Source organism: Podarcis filfolensis (assembly GCF_964270895.1).
Source record: "Podarcis filfolensis genome assembly, chromosome: 3".
In the NCBI taxonomy this organism is placed as follows: domain Eukaryota; kingdom Metazoa; phylum Chordata; class Lepidosauria; order Squamata; family Lacertidae; genus Podarcis; species Podarcis filfolensis.
In genome coordinates, this window is record NC_139606.1 from 61,608,539 (window position 1) to 61,634,827 (window position 26,289).

The window sequence follows — 26,289 nt, forward strand, 5'->3', positions numbered from 1 at the left end:
AGTGCCATCTATTGGCATTATTTTTTCCATGATTTAAACTTTTTAGTGAACTAAGGCTGTTTAAGTGTCCCACCAGTTTATTCAGAATTTACTAAGAACTGTTATTGCTATACATCCTTTCCCCCTTACATTAGTGATCTTGTTGTACTGAGATGTTCTTCCTTTTTGGTGCCTGCATTTTTAAGTTTATTTCAAAACAAATTCCATGCAGAAATATTTATGTAATTGGTGTCTTCCAGAAGGAACGTTTATTTTGCCTTCTAGCCAACAGTCACTTATGAAAATAAGAAATATAAAGACACACACACATATTTTTATAACACACACGTATGTAATTAAAAACAAATCTGTACAAAAGTGCTTTAACATTACAAACTTGGATTAGAAGTTCCATGCCCATAATTCAAACACAGCATTTTTAGAACTTTGTGGCTAATGTTGGTCACAGGACAGAGAGATAAAGAAGAAGAGGAGTTTGGATTTGATATCCTGCTTTATCACTACCCTAAGGAGTCTCAAAGCAGCTAACATTCTCCTTTCCCTTCCTCCCCCACAACAAACACTCTGTGAAGCGAGTGAGGCTGAGAGACTTCAGAGAAGTGTGACTAGCCCAAGGTCACCCAGCAGCTGCAGGTGGAGGAGCGGAGACGCAAACCCGGTTCACCAGATTATGAGTCCACTGCTCTTAACCACTACACCACGCTGGCTCTCACACATTACAGATCAGTGCTAAACCCTAGGCTAACCACAGATATGGCTTTCAGATATAAACAGAGAACTACCCAGAAATAAAATAAAAGCTGCAAACATGAAGTTTAACTGGCAGCATATTAATCACCCACTTGTAAAGAAACTAGGATGAATTTTTTTGTTGCTGAACGGGCAGTAGTTGCTTTGGCATATATTTTCCTTTGTCCACTGGAACCGCTTCTTCCTCACAGTGTGATCTCAGGCAACACAATGTAGATGCGATGGCATCCCCAACACTCAATAACCCACCTGATTTGGCACTGTGACATCACTGAGGGCTAATGGAGCCAATTCAGAGTAAACAGTGCACTTCCTGTATCATAGGTTTATTGTGTGGGTAGGTGGCGGAATGCCTACCTATCAGGAGAGAGTTACTGTGGCCCTTATGGTCACTTGACACTCCCCCCCCCCCACAATGTAGGTACTTCCCAATCTGTGGTTACATCTCCACCACCATACTACTGGCAGAATGGGTGAATGCTTCAGCCTTGGGCTCTGCAGAGTCAGCCTATCTGTAGGTTGTTCAAAAACCCAGAACAGTATTTAGATGGCTCCAAAATGCCTTGATAAGCTCAGGTCGAAATGAAGATTTTGCTGAACAGTTCATTAGTTTAGGAAGGTCAAGCAGCTCTTCCTGCAGTGGGTAAGCATACACTGCATTGCACATACACAATGAATCTGCAGTAAAAAGGGAGACTATACAGAAATCCTCTGACTTCCGTCTATTCAGTTCCCCATGTGACGCCAGTTAGTGCATTGCTTCCCCTTTTTTGCTGTCTAGTCCCTGTTTGACAATGTGTGGTGTGTGGCCCCCTCCCCCCCCCCCCCGTATCAGCCCACATTTGTGTCTTATTATAGGTAGACTAGACTAAGGAACAATACAAACGGGGGAGAAAGCCCTGAATATAAATAACCCCCAAAGCAGAGCAGATATATAGGAAGTGGACAGGGCTGACCAGATGCTAGACCATATGATAAACACCAAGAGTCATGGTGCAGTATAAAAAACTGGGCATTTATATGGTACAGCTGGCTATGCATAATCTTTTCCTAATTTATGAGGCTGGAGCATCTGGTGTGTTACTGTCATTCTATTAGGTCCCCCCCCCCACTTCCAAGTGAGCTGTGTCTTGTTATGAGTATCAGATTTTTAAACACTGCCCTGCCAGTGGGTGAAATGAAAATGCAATTTGGGGAGATGCATTAATGTGAACCTATTGCTCATAATAATGCCTTTCAGAAGTGAACACGGTACCTGAGAACAAACAAGGGGCGGGGGGTGTAATTTCTATCAATTCACACACACTTCATTTTATACATGGCTGTACCTCACAGGCTTTGCAGTCGCAAGGGACGCGACCTGAATTTGCACCCATCTATGTGGCGATGAGAGTTTTTATCAGTTCCAACTATCAGTCCAAAGAAAAGGAAGAGCGAACTACACTAGACCGGAAAAGATCTTCTCTACACAGTTAGGGGAAGGTATCCAGATAGTGGGGCCTTAAAATCAGTTGACCACAGACCAAGGCCCAAGCATGCTGGTGGGGCGGGTACAAATTAATGCTTGAGGATATTTATGGAAACTTATTTAACTGTATCAATATAGCTATTATTAGAAAAGTTAGCTGAAGCCCTTCTCTAGAAGCGTGTGTGTAGCTATACAGTTAAACTACCGTAAGTCTTTGGTTATAATAAAACTGTCAGGTTTTCTTTGAAGTAAGAGATTCAATGTGGCTTACTCTTAAATATGTGAGTGTTAGCTTGCAACATACCTTCTGTAGGATTGGGAAATCATAGTTTCAAATTTCACATCATAAAGATATATTATGAGAAGTAAAAAATTGCAGCAAGTGATCCATCTAGGTCTGAATGCTGTTCTCACAGTTAGTTGGCCAAGCAGATGCCTACAGGAAGCACATAACCAGGGCCTGAAACACAGCAGCATTTCACATCCTGAGGTTTCCTGCAGCCAGTATTCAAAAAGCATACTGCTTCCCACAGTGGGGGTAGCAAAAGATTATGATTCTTGCATTGCAGGGGGTTGGACCAGTTGACCCTCAGGCTTCCTTCCAACTCTACAATTCTTCAAATTCATAGCAGAATACTTCAGATAAACCTAAGTGCTTATAAACCTTTACAATGGATATTTGTGACAGTCAAAAGTAATTGCTTCTCTCTCTCTCTCTCTTTTACAATGTTCTCAGATTGAGAAACGGACCTCTTAGGCTTCTGGTGTGTCACTGGAACTCTGTGTTTTCAGCCATTCTTCCACATCAGGAGGAAGCCAACGTCTGTCATAAGCAGAAATGTTTCTGCAGCTATCTGGGAGTGTGGGTTGTTCCACATCTGCATTGGGAAGATCCAGATTTGGAACACTGCTACACATCTCTTCTTGGCCACTGACGTCTCTAAAATAATTTTCATTCTCTTCGGCACTTTGTTCACCTTCAGAGATTTCCACAATAATGCCTTCATGGAGACTTGAAGTTCTCTGAGAGTGAAGTGTATCTGCTTCTTGGTCAGAGTCACTGAGGCCAGTGGCCTCTCCTGAGGGATCTGACTCTGGCTTAATGTCTGGTTCAGTTACAAGAACAGCGTGTCTGCCTTCTGGTCTGGGGTCAAAGTTGACTGGGTTCATGTTTCTTACCACAGCAGCCTTAAGAAATGAAAAAGGAAATGAAAAAGTTAGTGGCAAGTTATTTTCCTTGGAAACAAAAGATAACACACAGCCCATTTCTCATCTGTTTTAGCATGCATGAACACATGCATGAACACATGGGAGTGCATCAGTTTGCTCATCTTCCAGCTTCTTCCCTGTCCTTCATTTCATTTCATTTCACTTTTAATTTTTATACTGCCTTTCTATATTGCTATGCACAAGGCAGTTTACAAGCTGAAGAAAGAGCAAAATATAATAATTCGGTCCATCACAAATAAGTCATAATAAAATATGTGATAAATTTGTCATATAGCTCCCATGTTTAGTTATAAGCCCTATAAAAATTGTAAGAGAAGTAAGGAAGTCCAAGTAATCCATAAGCTTACTGAAAGATGGGAGTTCATAAATCACTGGAATATGAGATTTCAAGATAAAATACTCAATCTTATGTTTTGCATAAATTGATATGATGCATTGCAATGTTTTATTCATCATTTGAACATAAATGTGTATTTGGATATTTAAAACAAAAAAGTGGGATAAATGCCATAAAAGTTAAAATGGTCGCCACACCAGTGAATCTGGCTGTGGAGGCCTTTGCTTTTGACTACTAATACTGCCAGGTTGTGTCAGGCACCACAGGGACCAAGATGTGCACAGGGCCCCATGTGGCTGAACTTGCTGACAGCATTTCTAATCTCCCCACAATGCAGTGCTATGCCATGGACACTGCATTCTGAACACTGTTGCTACCATCTAATAGTCACTCGGGCCCAACATTTTTGTCAGTGTTGCGTCAAAGCGTTTTATACCAACAGCGGAAGGTTTTTTCAGCTTTGGGCCTGAACAGCAGAGGTCATTAGGAAGAAAGCAGTCCTCGCTTACTCCAGGCATAGACAAACTCGGCCCTCCAGATGTTTTGGGACTACAACTCCCATCTTCCCTAGCTAACAGGACCAGTGGTCAGGGATGATGGGAATTGTAGTCCCAAAACATTTGGAGGGCCGAGTTTGCCTATGCCTGGCTTACTCAATGTGTTCTACTGAATGCTACATAGTGCATAATATTATAATTGTGTATGACTGTATTTTGAAAACATTTGCAACCCTCTTTGGGAGTCTCTTGAAGCTATAAAGCAGCATGTAAGTTTTCTAAGATAACCAACAAAATAAAATTTGAGTCTGTTAGCTATTAAGACATTATATATGAAGAAAGGTCCATATAGTAAAAGCTATGGTTTTCCCAGTAGTGATGTATGGAAGTGAGAGCTGGACCATAAAGAAGGCTGATCACCGAAGAATTGATGCTTTTGAATTATAGTGCTGGAGGAGACTCTTGAGAGTCCCATGGACTGCAAGAAGATCAAACCTATCCATTCTTAAGGAAATCAGTCCTGAGTACTCACTGGAAGGACAGATCGTGAAGCTGAGGCTCCAATACTTTGGCCACCTCATGAGAAGAGAAGATTCCCTGGAAAAGACCCTGATGCTGGGAAAGATTGTGGGCACAAGGAGAAGGGGACGACAGAGGACGAGATGGTTGGACAGTGTTCTCGAAGCTACCAGCATGAGTTTGACCAAGCTGGGGGAGGCAGTGGAAGACAGGAGTGCCAGGCGTGCTCTGGTCCATGGGGTCACAAAGAGCTGGACACGACTAAACGACTAAACAACAACAACGACGTATGAGAAAAAGAGCTTTAGGCTCCTACAGAGAACTTACCAGAGACTTAGGAAGTTTAATTGTTCTCTCTTTTTTACTGAAACATCTGTAGATTCCTGCAAGAATTCCCGCCAAAAGAAGAAATCCAATAACACCTAGAGTTATAGGCACTGTTAAATCTACAAAATTAAAGAGAGAGACATTTGATACAATAACAAGGCATTGGGTCTAATACTATTAATTCACACATATACGTATGCTACACATTTCAAAGTAGTACAGATATTTTTCAGTAAATTAACAGGTCCTTCCTTGGCAGTGCAGAGCTATTTATAAAACAGCCTGGAGCACAATCTGGATACATGGACACTCTCTCTCTCTCTCTCTCTCTCTCTCTCTCTCTCTCTCTCTCTCTCACACACACACACACACACACACACACACACTGTTATCCATTAGAGCATGATGTAATGAGTTTAAAACAGATTCTATCTATACAGTCGTACCTTGGAAGTCAAATGGAATCCGTTCCAGAAGCCCGTTCGACTTCCAAAACGTTTGAAAACCAAAGCATGGCTTCTGATTGGCTGCAGGAAGCTCCTGCAGGCAATCAGAAGCTGCGGAAGCCCTGTCAGACGTGCAGCTTCCAAATGAACATTCAAAAACTTGAACAGTCACTTCTGGGTTTTGATCGCTTGGGAGCCAAACGTTCAAGAACTAGGCTGTTCAAAAACCAAGGTACAACTGCTGTATGTAGCTTGAGATTTCTGTATTTCTAGCTTGAGATGGGCAGTCTTCCATCAGTAGGGAGTTCTACTGAAGGTGTGGGTGGGAGAACGATTCTGAAGAAGCTAGACTGACATCATGGGTTCCCTCTCACTAATTAGGAACCAGGAAGCTGAATTTTGAAACACAGAACTCCCTGGATGTGTTTGTGGGCCATCCCATAACTGCAGCAGTTGAACAGCTGGAGGTTATAAAGATGGAGCAGTCAGAAAAAGCTGAACTAGCACCTGTGAATCTAGACAGAATGGCAACTATGCAAGTAGAGTCAACATGCAACTTGCACACACTTAATTTGCATGATCGCAGCTTTATGCACCTGGTGGCTGGTCACCCGTGGTAACACAAATGCACACACAGCAGAGCTGAGAAGTGCTGGCGCAGAAAGCACCTTTAAGCCCTCTGGCTTGCTTACTGGGTTCTCAGAGGCTCCTGACACCCTGCGTTGCAGGCAAGACCTGCACAGTGTGCCAGCACTGGAAAGGCAGGGATGGTCAGGTGGGAGCGATTCCAGAGTTGTTCTAGCTACACACAGTTTTGACTATATGTACAATCTCCGAACCTAACCCCTGTGAAAGTTGTGATCCTCCTCTACTCCAAATTATGAAGCTGAGTGACCATGGTAACCATTGAATTCTGTGGTGGTTACTTCTAAGTAAAGGAGGAAAGAGGCTGCTTTTGCAAAGATGTGGAGGCTGCAGTCTACCCCCACCCAGTCAATCATGTGACATCACAATGATGGCAGATGACTAAGGGGTAGCCGGCTTGCCAACCTGTCCAATTTGGTTTATGAGGCAGATTTTGTTAAGACTATGGCCCATAGAGCCGTAAAGGTTCCCCACCCCTGTCCTGGTGCCTCTGTATGATCCTCTGCTCTGCAGATTATGAGGCTTTCAAAATAATGAAGAATTAACTTATTTACCTGATGAGTGTTTAGGAGGAATGTCAATACACCTCTCTTCAGATTCTTCACTCTGAATGGCAAACTCTTCTGAAAATCCTTGAACTGAAACACAATACAAGCTTTCCGAAGAAGGAACTTGAATAGATATGGTACATGTTGTGTCACTACATGATGTGTCCTCTGCCTCAAATGTTTGACGCTGTAAATAACAAAAAACTTTTTTTTAAAGTTACACTTCTTTATGTAAATACAATATATGCAAGGAAACAGGAAGGGGGCTGCCAGCTGATTTAAACGCTGCCTACTAACAACCTAATTTGCTACTGAAGATTTGCAGAGTGGAAAAAGCCTTTCTTACGGGCTCCATGATACAACCAGATTTTTCTTTCCATGTTCTTAGAATTAGTCAGATTATCCATCTCTGTTTCCCCACTGCATGATTTATACTGTATGTGGTTTACTTCCCTGTTCCTAACATGATGCAATCAATTTTCTCATTTCCCCCTTTCCTCTGTCCTCCCCTCCACCTCCATTCCTACTTCGTGTCAGTGGTGTTTCAACTAATTAGGGTCCTGGTCCACACTCTTCCTTTCTCTCTAACCTCATTGCTATTTCAATATGTAGCATCCCTCTTTGTGTTCTTAAAAGCTATTGGGGTTTTTTTGCTTAACAGAACCATGTTATTGTTTCTCATCAACTGTCTTCTCTTTCCCTGAAACACTGATTTAGCCTCACAGTGTTAGAACAAGAGACTTGCGGTATCTTTAGATCAATGACCAACATATTGTGGTGCAAATACCTAGATACATGAAAATACATATTGGGATTCCGCCCTGCCCCCCCAATTGTTTCACATGAAATAACTAAGAAATATATATCGAATTTATAGTTCCTCCTCTTTACCGCTCCTCCTCTTTAGTTCCATTATTACTGTCTCTTTTAAAAAGTCTATTTAAAAAAGAGTCAGAAATTCCTGTCTTTTCTTCTTTACCATTACATTATCCTGACTTTTGCATTTGTTGAATATTTCCAAATTTCATTCTTTCTCCTCCGACAACTAAAACATTGGTTTACACTGATTTTATGCTGCCTCTATTACTTAAAGCATCAAGCTTGCCTAATTCCCTCCCCAGGCATGCTTAATTCTCTTCTCCACCCTCTATCTTGAGTTCTCAAATCTGCTACTCATTTTGCCCATTCTGCCTCCTGGACTGACCACTTCTGTCTTCTTTACTGGCTCCCCTTTCATTATGACATTCATTTTAAACTTTTGCTCTTTGCTTCTAAGTGCCAGCATTCTCTTGTCCTTCATTTTGTCTTTTCTCTCACAATGTGGCCCTACTCGTTCCCAACATTTTGCTAGCACTCTCTTCCTCACCAAGTCCCTTTCTTCCTCTGCTCCCCCCCCCCAATTTTCATTCTTTAGTGCTTATTATTCTAATCCAGAGGGACGCAGGTGGCACTGTAGTCTAAACCACTGAGCCTAGGGCTTGTTGATTAGAAGGTCGGCAGTTCGAATCCCTGCAACGGGGTGAGCTCCCATCGCTCAGTCCCTGCTCCTGCCAACCTAGCAGTTCTAAAGCACGTCAAAGTGCAAGTAGATAAATAGGCACCGCTCCAGCGGGAAGGTAAACGGCGTTTCCGTGTGCTGCTCTGGTTCGCCAGAAGCGGCTTAGTCATGCTGGCCACATGACCCGGAAGCTCTCTGCGGACAAACGCCGGCTCCCTCGGCCTATAGAGCGAGATGAGCGCGCAACCCCAGACTCGTCCGCGACTGGACCTAATGGTCAGCGGTACCTTTACCTTAACCTTTATTCTAATCCAAGGTGGAAGCACTGCTTCAAGTCTTCAGTGGCAATATGCAGCTGGATCCTACATAATTTTCACAAATCTCTTCCTCCCTGGTGATTTCTTCTCTTAATTTGTAAGGTAGGTGCGTGTTGGTGTGGGTGTGGTAAATTACTACCTTATTTTAAAAGACACTATATACTATTGTTACTGCTGTAGCACAATTAAACCATCAGTACTCTAAGAGATAAAGCTTTGTTTATTCAAAAAAATGTGGAAACTGTACCCTAATGTACACAGTACTTAGAAACCTGTTTAACATAAATTGTTTTCAATGTATTGTTTTCAATTGTCTTGCTGTGATGAGTAGCACATTGAACAGTCTTAGGGCACATGAGATTGTCTATTAAAATCTCTATGCAGTACTCCTGATTCAGAGACACACACACAGATTCTGAACACAGTAAGTAATAGGAATGACTTGGGTAAAGAATTCTAACTGTCATTGCAAAACTGTCAGTGCTTCAGCATAAATGAACAGGTCAATCATGTGAATTTATGTCGTTGAGGTTTGCAGCACTTATCAAAAAGAAATCTTGCCAACTATGCCCTTAAGGGGAAATAGTGCTATCAGTGGTACACTTGTAGATTGAGAGAAGAAAGCACACACTTTGAAAGAAACACATTTTTTTTCCAGGCCTTTACCTTCCCCATGCTAATATCAAGAAGAAAAACAGGATGTCCCTTCACAGCTCAAGAATATGAAGTATACAGCAGGAAACAGGAAACAAAGCACACCCAGAAGTCCAGCCATTAGGCAACTTCCAGTTTCCTAAAAAATGTGTGGAATATACTTCATGTGCCCGCTGGAGAACTGAAGCTCATCAGAACTATGCTGAAATTGTTCTCTGAGCATCACATCAAAAACAGCCTCTACATTAGGGAGAGAAGTTGATAGTCTTAAATATACCTTTTTCGGGTGTCCTTTTTCCCAAAGGAACACTCTGGAGGTGAAGTCTGTGATGTTTGCCCTTAAAGTAAGTGGGAACTTCTTGCCATATGGAGTGAGAGGAACTTCAGTATCAACTATTATTAGATGATTCTCAATGTAGATATTAAATTTTGGTGGTGCTATTCGGCCTGAAACAGTTAAACTTTTCCTATTAATATCAAACAGTTCACAGTACTGCAACGCAAGAAAGTTAGCTACAGAGAACTTTAAACATTTATCAGCGTATTGAAGCAGTATGGGTGAATCATCAGATCTTATCTGGGGAACAACTTGTGGACAGAATGCAACCCTCAGCCCATTAGTATTGGCTGAAATTCTACTGTATGTAGGGATCAGGCTGCCTGGGCCACACCACTCTCTTAATATACCTCAAAGTGTTGTGCTGCAAGAATAACAACTATACTTTTTTTTTAACTCTGTGAAGTACTACAGAAGTAATTAAAATGATAACCAATAGAGAGAATCAACAACCTGTGAAGATATTCAGTATGGAAATTGTGAAGCTATCCCACATGAATCATAATTGGAGCATTAACAAAGCCATTTTAATTGGAGGCAGGTACTATTTGTCATAGGCTGTTCACCTGTGCTACACACATCTCCCCCTTAGGGCTGGGCGATATCAGCTTTTCGACATCATGGTGTATTGCCAGCCAAACACCGCGGGGGTTGGCGATATACCAGAATGCTGAAAAAACAAGATGCGCTGGCAAGAGCTGAGGCAGTTTCACCCAGGCTTGCAGACTGGGACAACGCAGTTGTTTGCGCTGCTCAGCTAAGGGGAGAGGGTTGCTGCTCCCCACAGCGAGCAGTTAAAGCAGCCCCGATGCTTTTGCCATTCATGTGTGAGCTGCGAGAGCACCGGGGCTGTCTCAGATGGGGGGGGGGATGTTAAACTGCTCAGCTGAGGAGTGGCAACTATGCTCCTCTCAGCGGAGCAGTTTCACAGCCTCCACCCCACCACTGGCTTGTGGGAGACAGTGCCAGGGTGGGGGCTCCTTTAACTGCTCAATCAAAGCAAGGGCAGCTGTACACTCAGTTGAGCAGTTTAAAGATGCAGAGGGAGGAACAAGCTGTATTGCCGTCTTGCTGATAGTTTCTCCCTCTGTGTTGTATGAGGGCAGATTGGGATGGCGGTTTCACTCAGCTGGTGAAACCACTGCTGCTCCTGAGTCCCTCTGCTAGCAGTGCCCGCTTGAGGAAGGAACTCTTGACTCCCCCCAGTGGACGCTGCTAGCAGAGGGACTCAGGAGTGGTGGCGGTTTCACCAGCGATATACCGCTAAGTGAAACCGACATCGTGGTCTGCTCCTCATACCAGTCCTGGGCGATAAATCAATATATCACCCAGGCCTACTCCCCATGCTCCACTCTTGAGCCCCTGAGCTTGGAGGCTTAAAAGGGGAGCGAGGGAAGCCTTGCAAAGGGCTCTGTGAGTCTCCCCGCTTTAAGTTCCCGATCTCAGAGGGGAATAAAGGAGACTTGCAAACCCTTTTCCAAGTCACCTTGCACTTCGCTTCTTAGCCTCCGAGACTGGGGACTTAAAAGAGGGAGATTTACAAAAGACTTTAAGACAGCCGCTCCCCTTTGGAGGGGCTCAACCTGGAGTGCAGGGACAGGCTTAAAGGCTTTGCAGAAGTCTCTTTCAAAAAGGTCGTGTACAAGAGCTGCTTTCAGACAATCAGTGCTGTATTTTAATATTTTGTTGGAAACCACTCAGAGTGGCTGGGGAAGCCCAGTCAGATGGGTGCGGTATAAATAAATTATTACTATTATTTACAGGGTACCCAGTACTGGCACTTTTGTTGTTGTTAAAAAGTGTGGCACTTACTGTAACAACTTCATGGTGAGTACCGGCACCTATTTTTCTAGAAAAAAAGCACTGGCTTTAATTGTCACTCAGATTAATGATGATTTAATCCTGATAAAAAAGTTCCTTCCAGTAGCACCTTAGAGACCAACTATGGTAAGTTTGTTATTGGTATGAGCTTTTGTGTGCATGCACACTTCTTCAGATACCAATGAAAGCTCATACCAATAACAAACTTAGTTGGTCTCTAAGGTGCTACTGGAAGGAATTTTATTTTATTTTGTTTTGACTACAGCAGGCCAACACGGCTACCTACCTATAACTAGATTTAATCCTGCTCTGTGATCTTGCTCCCTGCTGGGAACTTGACAACCAGTGAAGTATTAAACCCTGACTGTCTGCCCTTCAGCTGGCATAATCAGTAACAGTCGATGTGTGGCTAGGTGTGGTTTGGGGAAAATAATAACAATAACAATAACAGTAGTAGTATCATCCACCCTTCACCTTAACATCCCAGGATAGGTTACAACATTAAAAGAACATTACGGACAATTTAAAACAATCCACAACCATAAAAATAAGGTGGGTCCTGAAAACACCTGTAGGTGCAGGTGTTTAAACAGTACAATGAAGGTGGGTAGGTAGTTCCACAGCTTAGGGGCTGCCACACAGAAAGCCCTCTCCTGCCCCCCCCCCAGCCTTAGAACTACCAAGACGGCCTTTTCTGCCTGGTGTCAGCACCATAGAGGGTCTGTAGGGAAGGAGACAGTCTTTCAGATATCGGGGGCCTGAGTTGTTTAAGGCTTTAAACAGCAATGTGAGTGCCCCTTGAATTGGGCCCAGAAACAAACTGGGAACCACTGCAACTGTTTTAAAACACAGTTGTATGAGATCTAAATAGAACCCCAGTCAGTAATCTGGTTGCTGCCTTTTGGACCAACTGAAGTTTCTGAGTCATCAAGGGTAGCCCCACGTAGAGCGCGTTTCAGTAATCCAATCTGGAAATTACCAGAGCATGGAATATAGTGGCCAGATCACCTTTGTCCAAAAGGGATCGTAGCTGGTGAACATGCTAGAGTGGAAAAAAATGCCACCTTAGCCTCCATTGACCATGTCAAATATAGGAGCACCTGCAAACTGCAACCTTGTGGGCTAAGTTGAACCCCCATGTGAGCCTCTGATTGCCCTGCAGCCTGGAGATTCCCTAGCCCCATTGCAAAGGATAGCCCGTACTCAAGATCCTTACATATTTCAATGACAACTTACCATTCTCGAACACATGATATCGGTCTGAAGATGTATAGTCAGATTCATGCAGTCCATTAAGAGCTTTAACCTTCACCCAGAATGTATCACATGACTCATCAACCTCGTGGGTGATATCACAATAGTGTTGTGTTATGTTTACACAGTTATCAACTTCCACGTCACCAGCCCTATGTAAAACAAAAGAAAAGAAAACATTCAAAATTCATATTCAAATTAATAAAGTGTGATAAAATTGCAAAAAATGTTTATTTTTGTTAATCTGCTGATTCATTAGAAGACAGCACTGAACGAACAAACATTTGGGGGAGGTACAAAGTCAAAACAGTCTTACCTATCATAGCACCGGATGCTCACAGTAAAGAGAGTCTTTGAAGACACACTTTTGTAATCCCACTGAACAGAGGTGTTGAAATTATATGAATCTATGACAATATTGGTTGGTGAAGGCACTGAAAAGACAAAGGTTATTACTGCTTTGATGCAACTGAATTAAATGAATTTTGAAAGCAGCCAACCAAATGACTATTTATAATTCTAGCAGAAGGATATAAACAGAACACACCGGGGGTGGGGTGGACAGCAGAATTGCCCTGTGTGTTTCTGCAGCCTCCCACATGTCACATACATGTACATTCCCATACATGTAGGAAATGTCCAACCTCTATGCCTGAAATCTGGATGGAGGGGATTGCATGTGAGGATGTGGGCACCTACAGCTTATTCTCACCTTATGTCAAATGCATGGAAGCAAAGGAGGTCTGTCCTGCCTGAACTCAGCCCACTATGCATTTCAGGACACATGTCAGTAGGTCTAATTCCACTGAAAATTTCTACAAATATACCAACTGTAGCCCTGCAATGATACCAGCCTTCAAAAATTGTACCACCCTGCATGAACCAAGGTGGCACAGACAGCTTGAGGTTGGTAAGCTACTTCCCTCACTATGAATTAACTACTAAAAACCACCCCGAATTAAAATTATTTATACACTGCTTTTTAGTAAGAAAGAGAGAGGCTCCCAGAGCACTTTACAAAAAAAAATCAGCTGTAAGATCATCCTTGCCTCAGGCGTATGATCTAAAACACATGACTTGAGGAAAAATGGATTTTTTTGGGGGGGGGAGGAAACCAAACTTGGTTCTTTTTTTTTTTAAATAATATTTATTAAAGTTTCAAAGAGGTTACAAAAATGAAAAGAAAAAAAAGGAAACAAAAAATACAAAATACAGAAAAATAAAAACAATTAAAAACAAATCAGTCTTTCCATGTCTTATCTTTCATTTGCTTGTTTCCCTGACCTCCTCACACCTCCCTTTTTTGTATTCTAGTTCAATAGTTGTTTCAGCAAGTCCTTACCATTTTTGCTTTTATCTTAATATTTTATCTTGATATAATGTAACTTTACATTTTTACCTGTTAACAATCCATTTTTACATACCACTTTATAACATTATTGCTAAAACCACATATCTTCTTTCCAGCATCCTTCTAACATTCCTTAATTTTACAGTGTTTCCGTAGATAATCTTTAAATTTCTTCCAATCTTCTTCTACCGACTCTTCTCCCTGGTCTCGGATTCTGCCAGTCATTTCCACCAGTTCCATGTAGTCCATCAACTTCATCTGCCATTCTTCCCGGGTGGGTAGATCTTGTGTCTTCCAATACTTTGCGATGAGTATTCTTGCTGCTGTTGTTGCATACATAAAGAAAGTTCTATCCTTCTTTGGCACCAATTGGCCGACCATGCCCAGGAGAAAGGCCTCTGGTTTCTTCAGGAAGGTATATTTAAGTACCTTTTTCATTTCATTATAGATCATCTCCCAGAAAGCCTTAATCCTTGGGCACGTCCACCAAAGGTGAAAGAATGTACCTTCATTTTCTTTACATTTCCAACATTTATTATCGGGCAAATGATAGATTTTTGCAAGCTTGACTGGTGTCATGTACCACCTGTATATCATTTTCATAATATTCTCTCTTAAGGCATTACATGCCGTGAACTTCATACCTGTGGTCCATAACTGTTCCCAGTCAGCCAACATAATGTTATGTCCAACATCTTGTGCCCATTTTATCATAGCAGATTTCACTGTTTCATCCTGAGTATTCCATTTCAACAGCAAGTTATACATTCTTGATAATATCTTAGTTTTGGGATCTAACAGTTCTGTTTCCAATTTTGATTTTTCCACCTGGCAGCCAATTTTCTTGCCCAAATTGTAAGCCTCCCTTATTTGATAATAATGAAGCCAATCTCGCACTTTGTCTTTTAGTTTCTCAAAGCTCTGCAATTTCAATTTATCTCCTTCTTGTTCCAAAATCTCCCAATATTTCGGCCATTTGGCCTCCATATTGAGCTTTTTCTGAGCCTTCGCTTCCATCGGTGATAACCACCTTGGGGTTTTATTTTCAAGTAGGTCTTTATATCTTATCCAGATATTGAACAATGCTTTCCTGACAATATGGTTTTTAAATGCTTTATGTGCTTTGACCTTATCATACCACAAATATGCATGCCACCCAAATACATTATTGAAACCTTCTAAATCCAAAATGTCTGTGTTCTCAAGAAGCAGCCATTCTTTCAGCCAGCAAAATGCAGCTGATTCATAGTAAAGTTTAACGTCTGGCAGGGCAAATCCACCTCTTTCTTTTGCATTGGTTAGTATTTTAAATTTTATTCTGGGCTTCTTGCCTTGCCAGACAAATCTGGAAATATCTCTCTGCCACTTCTTGAAACAGTCCATTTTACCCAAAATTTGCAATGATTGAAACAAAAACAACGTTCTTGGCAATACATTCATTTTTATAGCAGCAATACGGCCTAGCAAAGAAAGCTTCAAATTTGACCATATTTCTAAATCCTTTTTCATTTCTGACCAACATTTTTCATAGTTATCTTTAAATAAATTCACATTCTTAGCAGTCATATTAACCCCCAGGTATTTTACTTTCTTAACCAGTGTTAAACCTGTCTCCTTCTGAAACCTCTCTTTCTCAATCGGTGTTAGATTTTTCTCTAAAACCTTAGTTTTTAACTTGTTCAACTTGAATCCTGCAACCTGACCAAATTCTTGAATCAGTTCCAATACTCTTTTAGTACTACATTCTGGCTCCTGTAATGTCAGTACTAGATCATCTGCAAATGCTTTCAATTTGTACTGTTTGGCTCCAACTTGTATACCTTTAACCAATTGGTCCCTTCTGATCATATTTAGGAGAACCTCCAGGACCGAAATAAAGAGCAATGGGGAAATTGGGCAACCTTGTCGTGTCCCTTTCTCTATCTTAAATTCCTCCGTCACCACATTATTAACAATTAGTTTGGCCTTTTGTTCTGAATAAATTGCACCTATACCATTTCCAAAACCTTGAGCAACCCCCATCCGCTGGAGATTCTTCTTCATAAAACTCCAAGAAATGTTGTCAAAAGCTTTCTCCACGTCTACAAATATCAAAACTGCTTTAGTATTAATATTCACTTGTAATTTTTCTAAGATATTAATTATATTTCTCGTGTTGTCAGACAGGTGTCTGCCCGGGAGAAAGCCTGCTTGATCTTTATGTATCTCTTCCGCTAGTACTTTTTTTAATCTTTTAGCCAAAATATCTGCAAAAATTTTGTAATCCACATTAAGCAGAGATATGGGGCGGTAATTCTTAAGTTGTGTCTTCTCAGACTTAATTTTCGGTATAAGTGTAATGTACGCTTCCTTCCACGACTCTGGTGCTTTTTTCCCTTCCAAAATTCCATTACAAACTTCCTTTAATGGTTGTATTATCCAATCTTTCAAGGATCTATAATATCTTGAAGTTAAGCCGTCCGGCCCTGGAGATTTACCCAGTTGCATATTCTGGATGGCACCTTCTACCTCCTGTTCAGTTATTTTATAGTTCAGCATTAACTTATTTTCTTGAGAGATTTTTTGTAGTCCATTTAATTTCAAAAATTGATCTATATCAATTTCTTTCTGTGGCCCTTGTGTATATAATTGTTTAAAGTACCTCTGGAAACATTTTCTAATCTCCACTGGATTCTGTATAGTCTTTCCTTCCACTTCCAAATTTGTAATAGTGTTGAGTTTTTGTCTTCTTTTCATTTGCCAAGCTAGCAATTTCCCACATTTATTGGCCGATTCGAATGTCTTTTGTCTCATCTGTTTGATTTTCCACTCTATTTCCTGGTTCATCATTTTCATATATTGTACTTGATATAACTTTATTTCTCTCAGAATCTCTTGTGACTTTGGTTTCGCTCTCAATTTCTTCTCACCTTCTTTTATTTTGTCCAAAATTTTATCTTTTATCTCATTTTGAGTTCTCTTCTTTATTGCATTCCGTTGTATCAAAAACCCTCTCATTACCGCTTTGCTTGCGTCCCAGATTACTCTTTTTTCAACGGTGGTATTCATATTTATCTCAAAATAATCTCTCAAGGTTTTTTGGGCCTTCTTGGTCACTTCTTCGTCTCTAAACAAGGTGTCGTTCATCCTCCATCTGAAGGAGCCGATTGGTGTTAGTTTCATCTCCATTTTCATAGCATTGTGGTCGGAGCAGGTTTTAGGACAAATTTCCACTTTTCTAGTCTTTGGAGCCAGTCCTCTAGTTATCCAAATTTGGTCAATTCTTGTCCATGTCATTTTGGCTTCAGAGAAGAAAGTTCCCTCTCTACCCAAGGGGTTCTTTGTTCTCCAAATATCAACTAAGTCCAAATTGTCAGTCATCTCAAAAAAGGTTTTTGGTAGTCTGCCGTCCTTAGTAACTACCTGTCTCTGTGCCTTGTCCATATTTGTAGATACCACTCCATTCATATCCCCCATCATGATCACATTGTAATCCAAATAGTCCAACAAAGTCTCATGCAACTTTTTAAAGAATTCTGATTTTCCCTCATTCGGTGCATAAACGCCTACTATCAAGAATTTCTCTCCTTGTAGTTGAATTTCAATTGCCACAAATCTTCCTTGATCATCTTTAAATATAAATTTCGGTGATAGGCTCTCCTTTGCATAAATTACTACTCCTCTTTTTTTAACTTTGTCTGATGAAATAAACTCTTGGCCCAATCTTTTATTAATCAATACTTTCCTGTGGAGCCTCTTCATATGTGTTTCCTGTAGGCAAATAAAGTCCAATTGTTCCTTTTTTAATAAATGAAAGACTCTTTTCCTTTTTTGAGGCAGGTTAAGTCCATTAGTATTCCAACTCAGTAGTTGCAGGGCCATGATGTAGTTATTCTGATTTTCCTCCAACCGCACCAAGTGCTTGCTCTTGTTCTGTCGGTGGTATTACTGTTACTTTCTCTGGACAGTCCAATCTGAAGGGTAGTCTTGCTATGTCTAGTATTCCTCTTTTTGGTAATCCTTTGTCCAATACTCTTTGTTCTAGTCCTCTATCAAATGGTTCTCTGTCCAGTGCTCTTGGCTCTTCTCCAGATTCTTTCTGTGGATCTTCTCCGTAATCTTTCAGAAACTTTTCTTTGTCATCCACTGATCTTATTTTTATCTTTCTTCCTTTAAAGCTAAAAGATAGGCCTTGGGGAAATTCCCACCTGAAGATAAATCTATTCCTTCTCAGCAGGGCAACCAAATCTCCATAATTGGACCTGAGGTCCAAAAGATGTTTTGGAATATCTTTAAATATTTCCACTCTTGATTGATGTATTTCCAAAGTCTTCTGGAAGTGCAAACCCAAAATTTTGTCTCTCTCCTCTTTTGTTCGGAGGGTAATCAAACAGTCTCTCACCCTGCTCTTCTTCCCCCCTCTTCCAAGTCTGAAAGCACTCACGATCTTGAAACCTTCTTTTTCCAAATCCAATTCCCAAAAATCTGCAAATTCCTGCATAAGAAAATCTGTCAGACTGCCCTTCTCTAATTCAGGCACAGCTCTGATCCTCAAGTTTGTTTGTTTCTCCTTAAGTTCAATCATAGAGAGCATCGACCTATGGTCCTCAAGTTGCCTGTGTATACCTGGAATCTTCTCCTCTACGGCAGCTGCTTTTTCCTTAGCTTCTTCAGCTGTTTGTCGAGTCAGGGTAGATTCCTGTAGCAGTTTCTCAATAGTTTCTGTGTTGGTATTTACCTTTTGTCCCAAATTATTAATACTTATAGTATTTTGATCAATTTTAGTTGATGCTTCAACCACCTGTTTACTTAGTTTTTCCAATGATTCATTTATCTTGCCTAATGCAACTGCTAAAGCTTCTTCAGATGACATACCTTTTGACTTAGATTGTGTAGCCGCAGCCACAGATGAGGCAGAAGGGCCAGATGTTGATGGTCTTCGCTGCCAAGATTTCCCAGACCTCGTTGTTTTGTCTTGAAAGGCATCTACTTTTTCTTTTCCATCTGCCATAACACTTCAATTGAATACCCAAGGTCAAACCCACGGCCACAGTTTGTTTTGAAGTGGAAAATTCCCATGGCCCAATTGTTAACAGTTTCAGAAACTTCCTCTAGGGGGACACAGTATCAGTCTATACTTGTTGTATTACAAAGTAGCACTTTTAGAACCCCCCCTTCAAGCAGAAAAAAAGGATAAAAGTCAGTTTCAATTTCAGTTACTTCCCTTTCTTTCTAAGATCAGTAGGAGACAGCCAAAAACAATGTATCTCCCTTGCAGAGCTAGCTGTCAAAAGATACTGTATTCACAAGCAGTGCGCTTCCAAATGCGGCAGTCTTATTGTCCGTTGGCAGCCTGTTCCCAGGTTTTGAGCAGTAGATCTTTATTTCCTTCCCTCTCTCTTGCAGGCATATATAGTTCAAACCTCTCCCCCCTCTTCTCCTGCATCCAAGGGGGGAGTCACTTATTTAGGTGTTGGGATTTTAGTCCTTTCCGATCGATTTTCCAAGGCGTTAGCTTACAACTTCTTTGCTTTAGTCTATTTACAAAAGCGGAAGGCGGACTTCCTGTTTATACCTTCCCGCGTCGGAGCCAAATTAAATCTTTTTTTCCTTGCCTTTTCCAATTTATCCTACTCACGGGTAGTTGCTTTTAAAGTCGAATTGTCTCAGGAAGAAGTCAGCGCTCTCCGATAATGGCTGCGCGGCTTCGCTCCGTGGAAGTAGCAGTTGACTCTCAGCACCACGCCACTCGCCCCGCTTCGTTCCGGAGCCCGTAGTCGGGTTTCCTTACAAATTGGGGGGGGGCGCAAAGGGTGCCTGCCGAGTCCCACGTTCACAGGCTTCACCCCGCCTGTGATTTTAGAAGGGTCTCCGCTTCGCCGTAGCGGTTTGACCCGATTTCCGTGGAGCGGGTCCCTCAGAATCAGAGGGAGTCCGCCATTACCGATGGCGCTAAACCCGGAAGCCTCCAAACTTGGTTCTTAAAGTTATATTGTACTTTTTAATAGCTTCATTTCCCTCCCTAGTTGTTTTTACCTATTTCCTATATTTCAACATTTGCTTCCAATTTCTTCCCACAAAACTTTCTGTACATCATGACAAACCAGGGGTAATAATCCTGTATAGTCCTGCTAAGCCACCTGGTCTAGCCACTTCTAGTGTAGTGAGTGAGGCCTTTCTCATTAAGAGACAGGTCTAGTCTGTGACAGGAACACCCCTCCCCTCTCTTGATGTAGTTCCCTCCATAGCTCAGCAGAAATGGGTAAGCATCTTAGTCTTGCCTGCTATGCTGAGCTGCTGTTCTGTAGCTCATGAACAAATACTTCTCTTGACTCCTGCTGCTTCCTGGTATTTGGACAGACCCCTTGCAGGGTTTTTGCACACAGTGGGTACCCTTGTTAAACCCCACAGGATGCTTCATCTACAACTGTAAAATATAGCCAGGAATTCCTCTTGCACTGGCACCCACAAAAGTTATGTTTTTACTCATATTGTGCAATGTAGGTGCAACATTTTAAGTTCCAAATGAATGCCTTTGAGTCTTCCACTGGATAAAAGGGAAGATACATTTTACTTAGTTGTAGAGATAATCCACCTTTCATTAAAGCAGGCAACATAATACTTATCTCTATCATGGAGCCATCTTTTAAACTTTACAGGAGTGTAAGCAAAAGGAAGAAAAGGACAGTTCGCTAAGCTGACAATATCCTTTCCACACTCAGGACGATGCACTATGTGAAGCTAAAAGTTCCTAGCTTTTAGTAAACAACTATTCCTTAGAGGCCTTCCAAACTTGATTTACACAATTGTTTTGCAGCTACAAGCACACCAGCTGCTAAACGATACTAAGCTGGGGATCTCTAACATATTTCCAGAAAATACGCAACTAGAGTTCCAAGTGATTTCCCGAGTGCCTCTTCAAATACTTGCTCCACATCTGTTCCTCATGCCTTCCTAAAGGGTCAAAGGCCACCTTGAACCATAGTCAATTCTTCAGAGCATGTATGTCAAGATGAACATGGCAGCCCAAATGCAAAAGTGGCCATGGTGAGAACAGTTTTAAAAGCTTCTTTCCAAAAGACTACACTATTTTAAATCAATTTTTTTCCTTCCTGGTTAAATTCTTATGGAATAAAAAATTTGAGGGATCTTAGAGATGTCACACACACACACACACACACACACACACACACACACACACACAAATCTGACATCATGGCATCACAGAGTAGTCAGTATTATTTTTTAAATACAGTATCAAATTTAGTGGGGCCATTGGGGACTCACAATCTTTTGGAGTCAGTGTCACAGGAGACCTATGGAAGCACTCATCAAAAAATTAAAATCTTGACAAATTTTGGAGAGCTCATGGCATCACAGTAGGAAACCCACATGAGTAAAATTAACAAACTAAAAGCACATTAGAACAACAACAGATGACAAATTTGAGGGTCTTAAAGACTGCAAAAAGCTGCTTGGTGGAACAGAGGCAGCCTGTGAGTCCGATACAGAGGATGTGTGGAAATCTTACTAGACTGATTCAATAAGGTAAAGGTAAAGGTACCCCTGCCTGTACGGGCCAGTCGTGTCTGACTCTGGGGTTGTGCGCCCATCTCGCTTAAGAGGCCGGGGGCCAGCGCTGTCCGAAGACACTTCCGGGTCACGTGGCCAGCGTGACAAGCTGCATCTGGCGAGCCAGCGCAGCACACGGAAATGCCGTTTACCTTCCCGCTAGTAAGCGGTCCCTATTTATCTACTTGCACCCGGGGGTGCTTTTGAACTGCTAGGTTGGCAGGCGCTGGGACCGAGCAACGGGAGCGCACCCCGCCGTGGGGATTCGAACCGCCAACCTGACAATCGGCAAGTCCTAGGCGCTGAGGTTTTACCCACAGCGCCACCCGCATCCCTATATGACTGATTCAATAGGTTAACACCAATAACATATCTTTAGAATTCAGAAGTATTGTGAAAAGAAAGAGTTTACATTCAATTCATGGGTCCAGGGCCAGCTGATTTTAAGTGACCTTTATGGACAAGTTGGTTTAGCAGCCTAGTGTGCTTAACTTGCAGAGTGCAAGATTTATTGATTATCATTGTCTGGATCAACTGTACAACTGCTGAAGGCCCCATATCAATACTGTGTGGTCCCCCCCCCCAGAGCACAGGTGTAGAGAGCAAAAGTGCACATCTACTCTGCAGCCTCACCCCTGCACACATCCCTGCTTAACTATGCTTCAGTCCATGCCTATAATAATAATATTATAATAATTTATTATTTATACCCCGCCCATCTGGCTGGGTTTCCCCAGCCACTCTGGGCGGCTGCCAACTGAATATTAAAAACAATACACCATCAGACATTAAAAACTCCCCTAAACAGGGCTGCCTTCAGTTGTCTTTTAAAAGTAAAATAGTTGTTTATTGCCTTGACATCTGATGGCAGGGCGTTCCAAAGGGCAGGCGGCACTACCAAGAAGGCACTCTGCCTGGTTCCCTGTAACCTCATTTCTTGCAGTGAGGGAACCGCCAGAAGGCCCTCGGCACTGGACCTCAGTGTCCAGGCTGGATGATGGGGGTGGAGACGCTCCTTAAGGTATACAGGACTGAAGCCGTTTAGGGCTTTAAAGGTCAGCACCAACACTTTGAATTGTACTGTGAGCCAATGAAGATTTTTCAGGACTGGTGTTATATGGTCTCGACAGCCGCTCCCAGTCATCAGTCTAGTTTCCGCATTCTGTAGTTTCCAAGTCACCTTCAAAGGTAGCCCCATGTATCCCTTGATCACATGCACCATCATGAGCAAACAAACCCAGGTGTTACTCTGATTAATCTATAACTTTATATGCCTAATACAGTCTTTAACAATGTCGTGCCCTCTCTGTGTTTTTGGACTACTACTCCCATCAGCCCAACCAGCACAGCTGTAATAGCTGTGGCTGATGGGAACTGTAGTCTGAAACATTAGGGTCAACAAACGGCATAGCTGTCAACTTTTCCCTTTTCTTGCGAGGAATCCTATTCGGAATAAGGGAATTTCCCTTAAAAAAGGGAAAACGTTGACAGCTATGACAAAGGGTGACATAATATCACACTGATATACCTAATGATTCATACCTAAGCACTAACAGCCTTTTACACGGCCAGTTTGGGAGCAAAAAATCCACAGCAAATACAGTGCTAAAGACCGTATCACAATAAAAATATGCATGGCTGAAAAATTTAGGACTTGGGGCATTTGTAAATAAACTAAAGGGTAGGTTCACTTTACTTTCTCTCACATTAAGTTAAAGACTGCCATTCACTCTAATAACAAAAAGAATAGCACTGAAATATATTACGCTAGACACAACATTTGACTTCCATGACTGGCCCTGTCCCAGTTTAAGAGTTCTCACTTTAATGAAACTGTATTAATTTGGAACTATTTGGTATTGTATAATTGGGTTATAATTGGAAAACTAATAAAAGAAGCCACTAGGTGTGGCCTTTTGGCAAAAATTTCTCACAATTCAGTCACAGACCCCTTGCAGGTTATTGTGTGCTAGTTTGAGTGTGAGCACACAGTTAACACTGGGCACTAACCAGGTCCTTTGTTCTACAGTATTTTTTTAATGGATTTATTGTATGCTTTATATTGCTGTAAACTGCTGTGATACATGATACAGTGGTAGATAAATACTTTTATTTTTAAAAAAATATAATGTAGAATCTGCATGAACTGGGAATTTATCACAGAATGCTTCATTGTGGATCAGCACAGCAAAAGGAGATCTTCTGAGTTGTGGAAGTTTCTGACTGAAAATTGTCTCACCTATAGCAACAAAAATCTTGGCAACACAGTTGGGCATACAACTCACATGCTATGTGGCATATTTACTGTAACTTAAGTAAATCTGCTTATACCATGTTGCTTAACTCTAATAATAAATAATTTATTATTTATACCCCACCCATCTGGCTGGGTTTCCCCAGCCACTCGGGGCGGCTTCCAGCAAAATATTAAAATACAAGAATCAACTTCCTTATCTACTTCCTTGTATGAATAAGCAACAGAGAACCTACTTCTTCTATAATGCAATACAGGATGAAAAAAGAAAATCACAAACATTTTCCAAATCACAAAGCCTTACAGAAGAGCCAAACACAAGCAGGGGTCTAAAGTCACTTAAAACTCTGTGACTTGGAAGCACTAGCTGTATATTTGACGATATGTGGGAAGTAAACGCAGTGCTGGCTGGCAAGGCAGATCAACTTAGTTCAGTATACTGTATTCGGCTGTACGGATTTGAGGCCTCACAATCAGTTCTAACAAACCCTGACTCACTCGAAGCCTAGAATGGCGGTGGGATGGGCATAGTGTCTTTCGCGCATACCTGATACCAGGGTACATGAACGGCGCACACACAACATGTGGGATATAAAAACGCAATGAACAAATAAATTTGTCACGGATAAATAATGTCCCCATATTTTGGGGGCAGCCCATTACGAATGGGCCGGTTTCAAAGGGGGGCTTTCCCGTGTGTTTCAAAGTGCCCGGTCGACTTTGCAACGAAGATCAGTAACTAGAGATGATGCCACCTTCGGAATACTTAACCTACGGGACGCGCGGAGCATGCGTAAAATCCAAAGAGGGAAGCGTGGAGAAGGCGCGCCGCTACCAAGACCAGAAGCGAGCAAAAATGACCAGCGTTGAACCAACCGAGCTTTGGCATACCGGAAAACTCATTCCGGAAACCAGATCCTAAACCTATAGCCCAGGCCTCTTAATCCAGGAATCTCTAAGAGTCGAATTCGCAGAGCCAGCCGCGCTGAACAATGCGCCAGGCTCCGGCGGCGCCTCGCTTCAGGAGGAGGCCGAACCCGGACCCGTTCCCCTCCCACGGTACCTTTCTCCGGCAGTGCCAGCGCGCCAGACCCGCCGCGGAAGGCCCACGGCAAGACCGCCAGGGCGACCAGGAGCTCCGCCGGCCCCATTTTCCTCACCCCGAACCACAACAAACCAAGGCAGGGCAAAAAGCACCGTTGGCCGCCTCCGCACTTCCGCGGCTGGAGCCGCTCCCTCGGAGAAAGCCCCACCCACCCAGCCGGGCTCCCACGGAGGGGCGGGGTGGCTGGAAAGGGACGGCCTCCGGACTTCTCTGGGGAGGCGCGTGAGCATAATAAAGCTGCAGCTGCCTCTTGTTCTGGCTGAGATAGTACGGTCGCAGGCAACCTCAAGTTTTGCTGGTTCTCACAGGAGAGTTGATGTGAGCAAGACGTGACCACTTCAAGCAACAGAGCTTATCCAATGCCCATGCTTGGATCAGCGAAATGTCAAGTTGCTAAAAAGCAATGTATCTAATCTGAAGAGCGTTTGTGGTGGTTATTTGTGTTGACCGAAAGGTCAAACAGTCACCCTTTCTTTTCTTAAGTTTTCGTGTGTGAGCACAAATCATTCCCAATCGTGGCTACACTAAAATTCTGGATTTCGTGAGCGTTCACATTTATCGGCAAGCAAACAAAAAAGACAGCCTCAAAATGAAGCGGGGAGTCCCCTCAAAATAAACCACGAGGTTCCTTCTCCATTGTCTGACACTACAGGAAAAACTATAGGCTCACATACAGGTATGCATAATAGAGTTTCAAAGTGAAACAGTACGTTCCTGCGACATTGACTAAAGAAAATACATCCTAGTTCATTTTACAGTTTTGATCTGCTCTTGACTTTCCGTGTGACCCTAGAATTCTCTGCATCGCATCACTCAGTCATAACTTTAACTTCCAACACTGGCTAAAAACACTGAAAGGTGGTAGTGGAAGCAGAATGCTGGCCTAGATGGGCTTTTGTTCTGATTCAGCAGGCTTCTTATCATGTTTTTAAGATTCCAGCAAAAGAGACCAGTGTCTGTTTTGGAGATGCTTGAAATATTAGAGTCCAAAACAAGGAGCAGGGAACTTCTTGTTCTCAGGCCAGATGTGTTTAACTCTACCCTCCCTGTCCGAAGCTCCACCCTTTAAAAAGAATTCCCTCATGAAACAGCTAGGCTTTAAAAAAATGGTTTGGATTTGCTGCAATGGGAAATTTAATGATGTCAAGTCTAATTGCAGCATCGAGGGGAGGGATGTCATAGCTCCGTGTGCTGTGACCACTCTTGAAATTAAAAAGGTGCTTTAAGTGTTCACCTATTGCTCACATCAACTCTCTTGTGTGAACCAGCAGAACTTGAGGTTGCTTGGGACTGTACTATCTCAAACAGAACAAGAGGGTTGCGTGACCTGGTTTTATTGCTATGTCAGTGTACAGCTGGTACCTCGGGTTACATACGCTT

General features: G+C 42.2%; 1 protein-coding gene across 1 annotated transcript; it reads right to left on the reverse strand.

Moving 5' to 3' along the window:
* Positions 1-216: 216 nt before the first annotated feature.
* On the reverse strand, positions 217-25,085 carry IFNGR1 (interferon gamma receptor 1). Its single transcript, XM_083607809.1, has 7 exons — positions 24,868-25,085; positions 12,965-13,082; positions 12,631-12,800; positions 9,514-9,683; positions 6,774-6,954; positions 5,129-5,247; positions 217-3,406 (listed from the first exon to the last, which is right to left on the reverse strand). The coding sequence occupies exons 1-7, from the start codon at positions 24,953-24,955 to the stop codon at positions 2,972-2,974; spliced, it is 1,281 nt and encodes a 426-aa protein (XP_083463935.1). The 5' UTR covers positions 24,956-25,085; the 3' UTR covers positions 217-2,971.
* Positions 25,086-26,289: the final 1,204 nt, after the last annotated feature.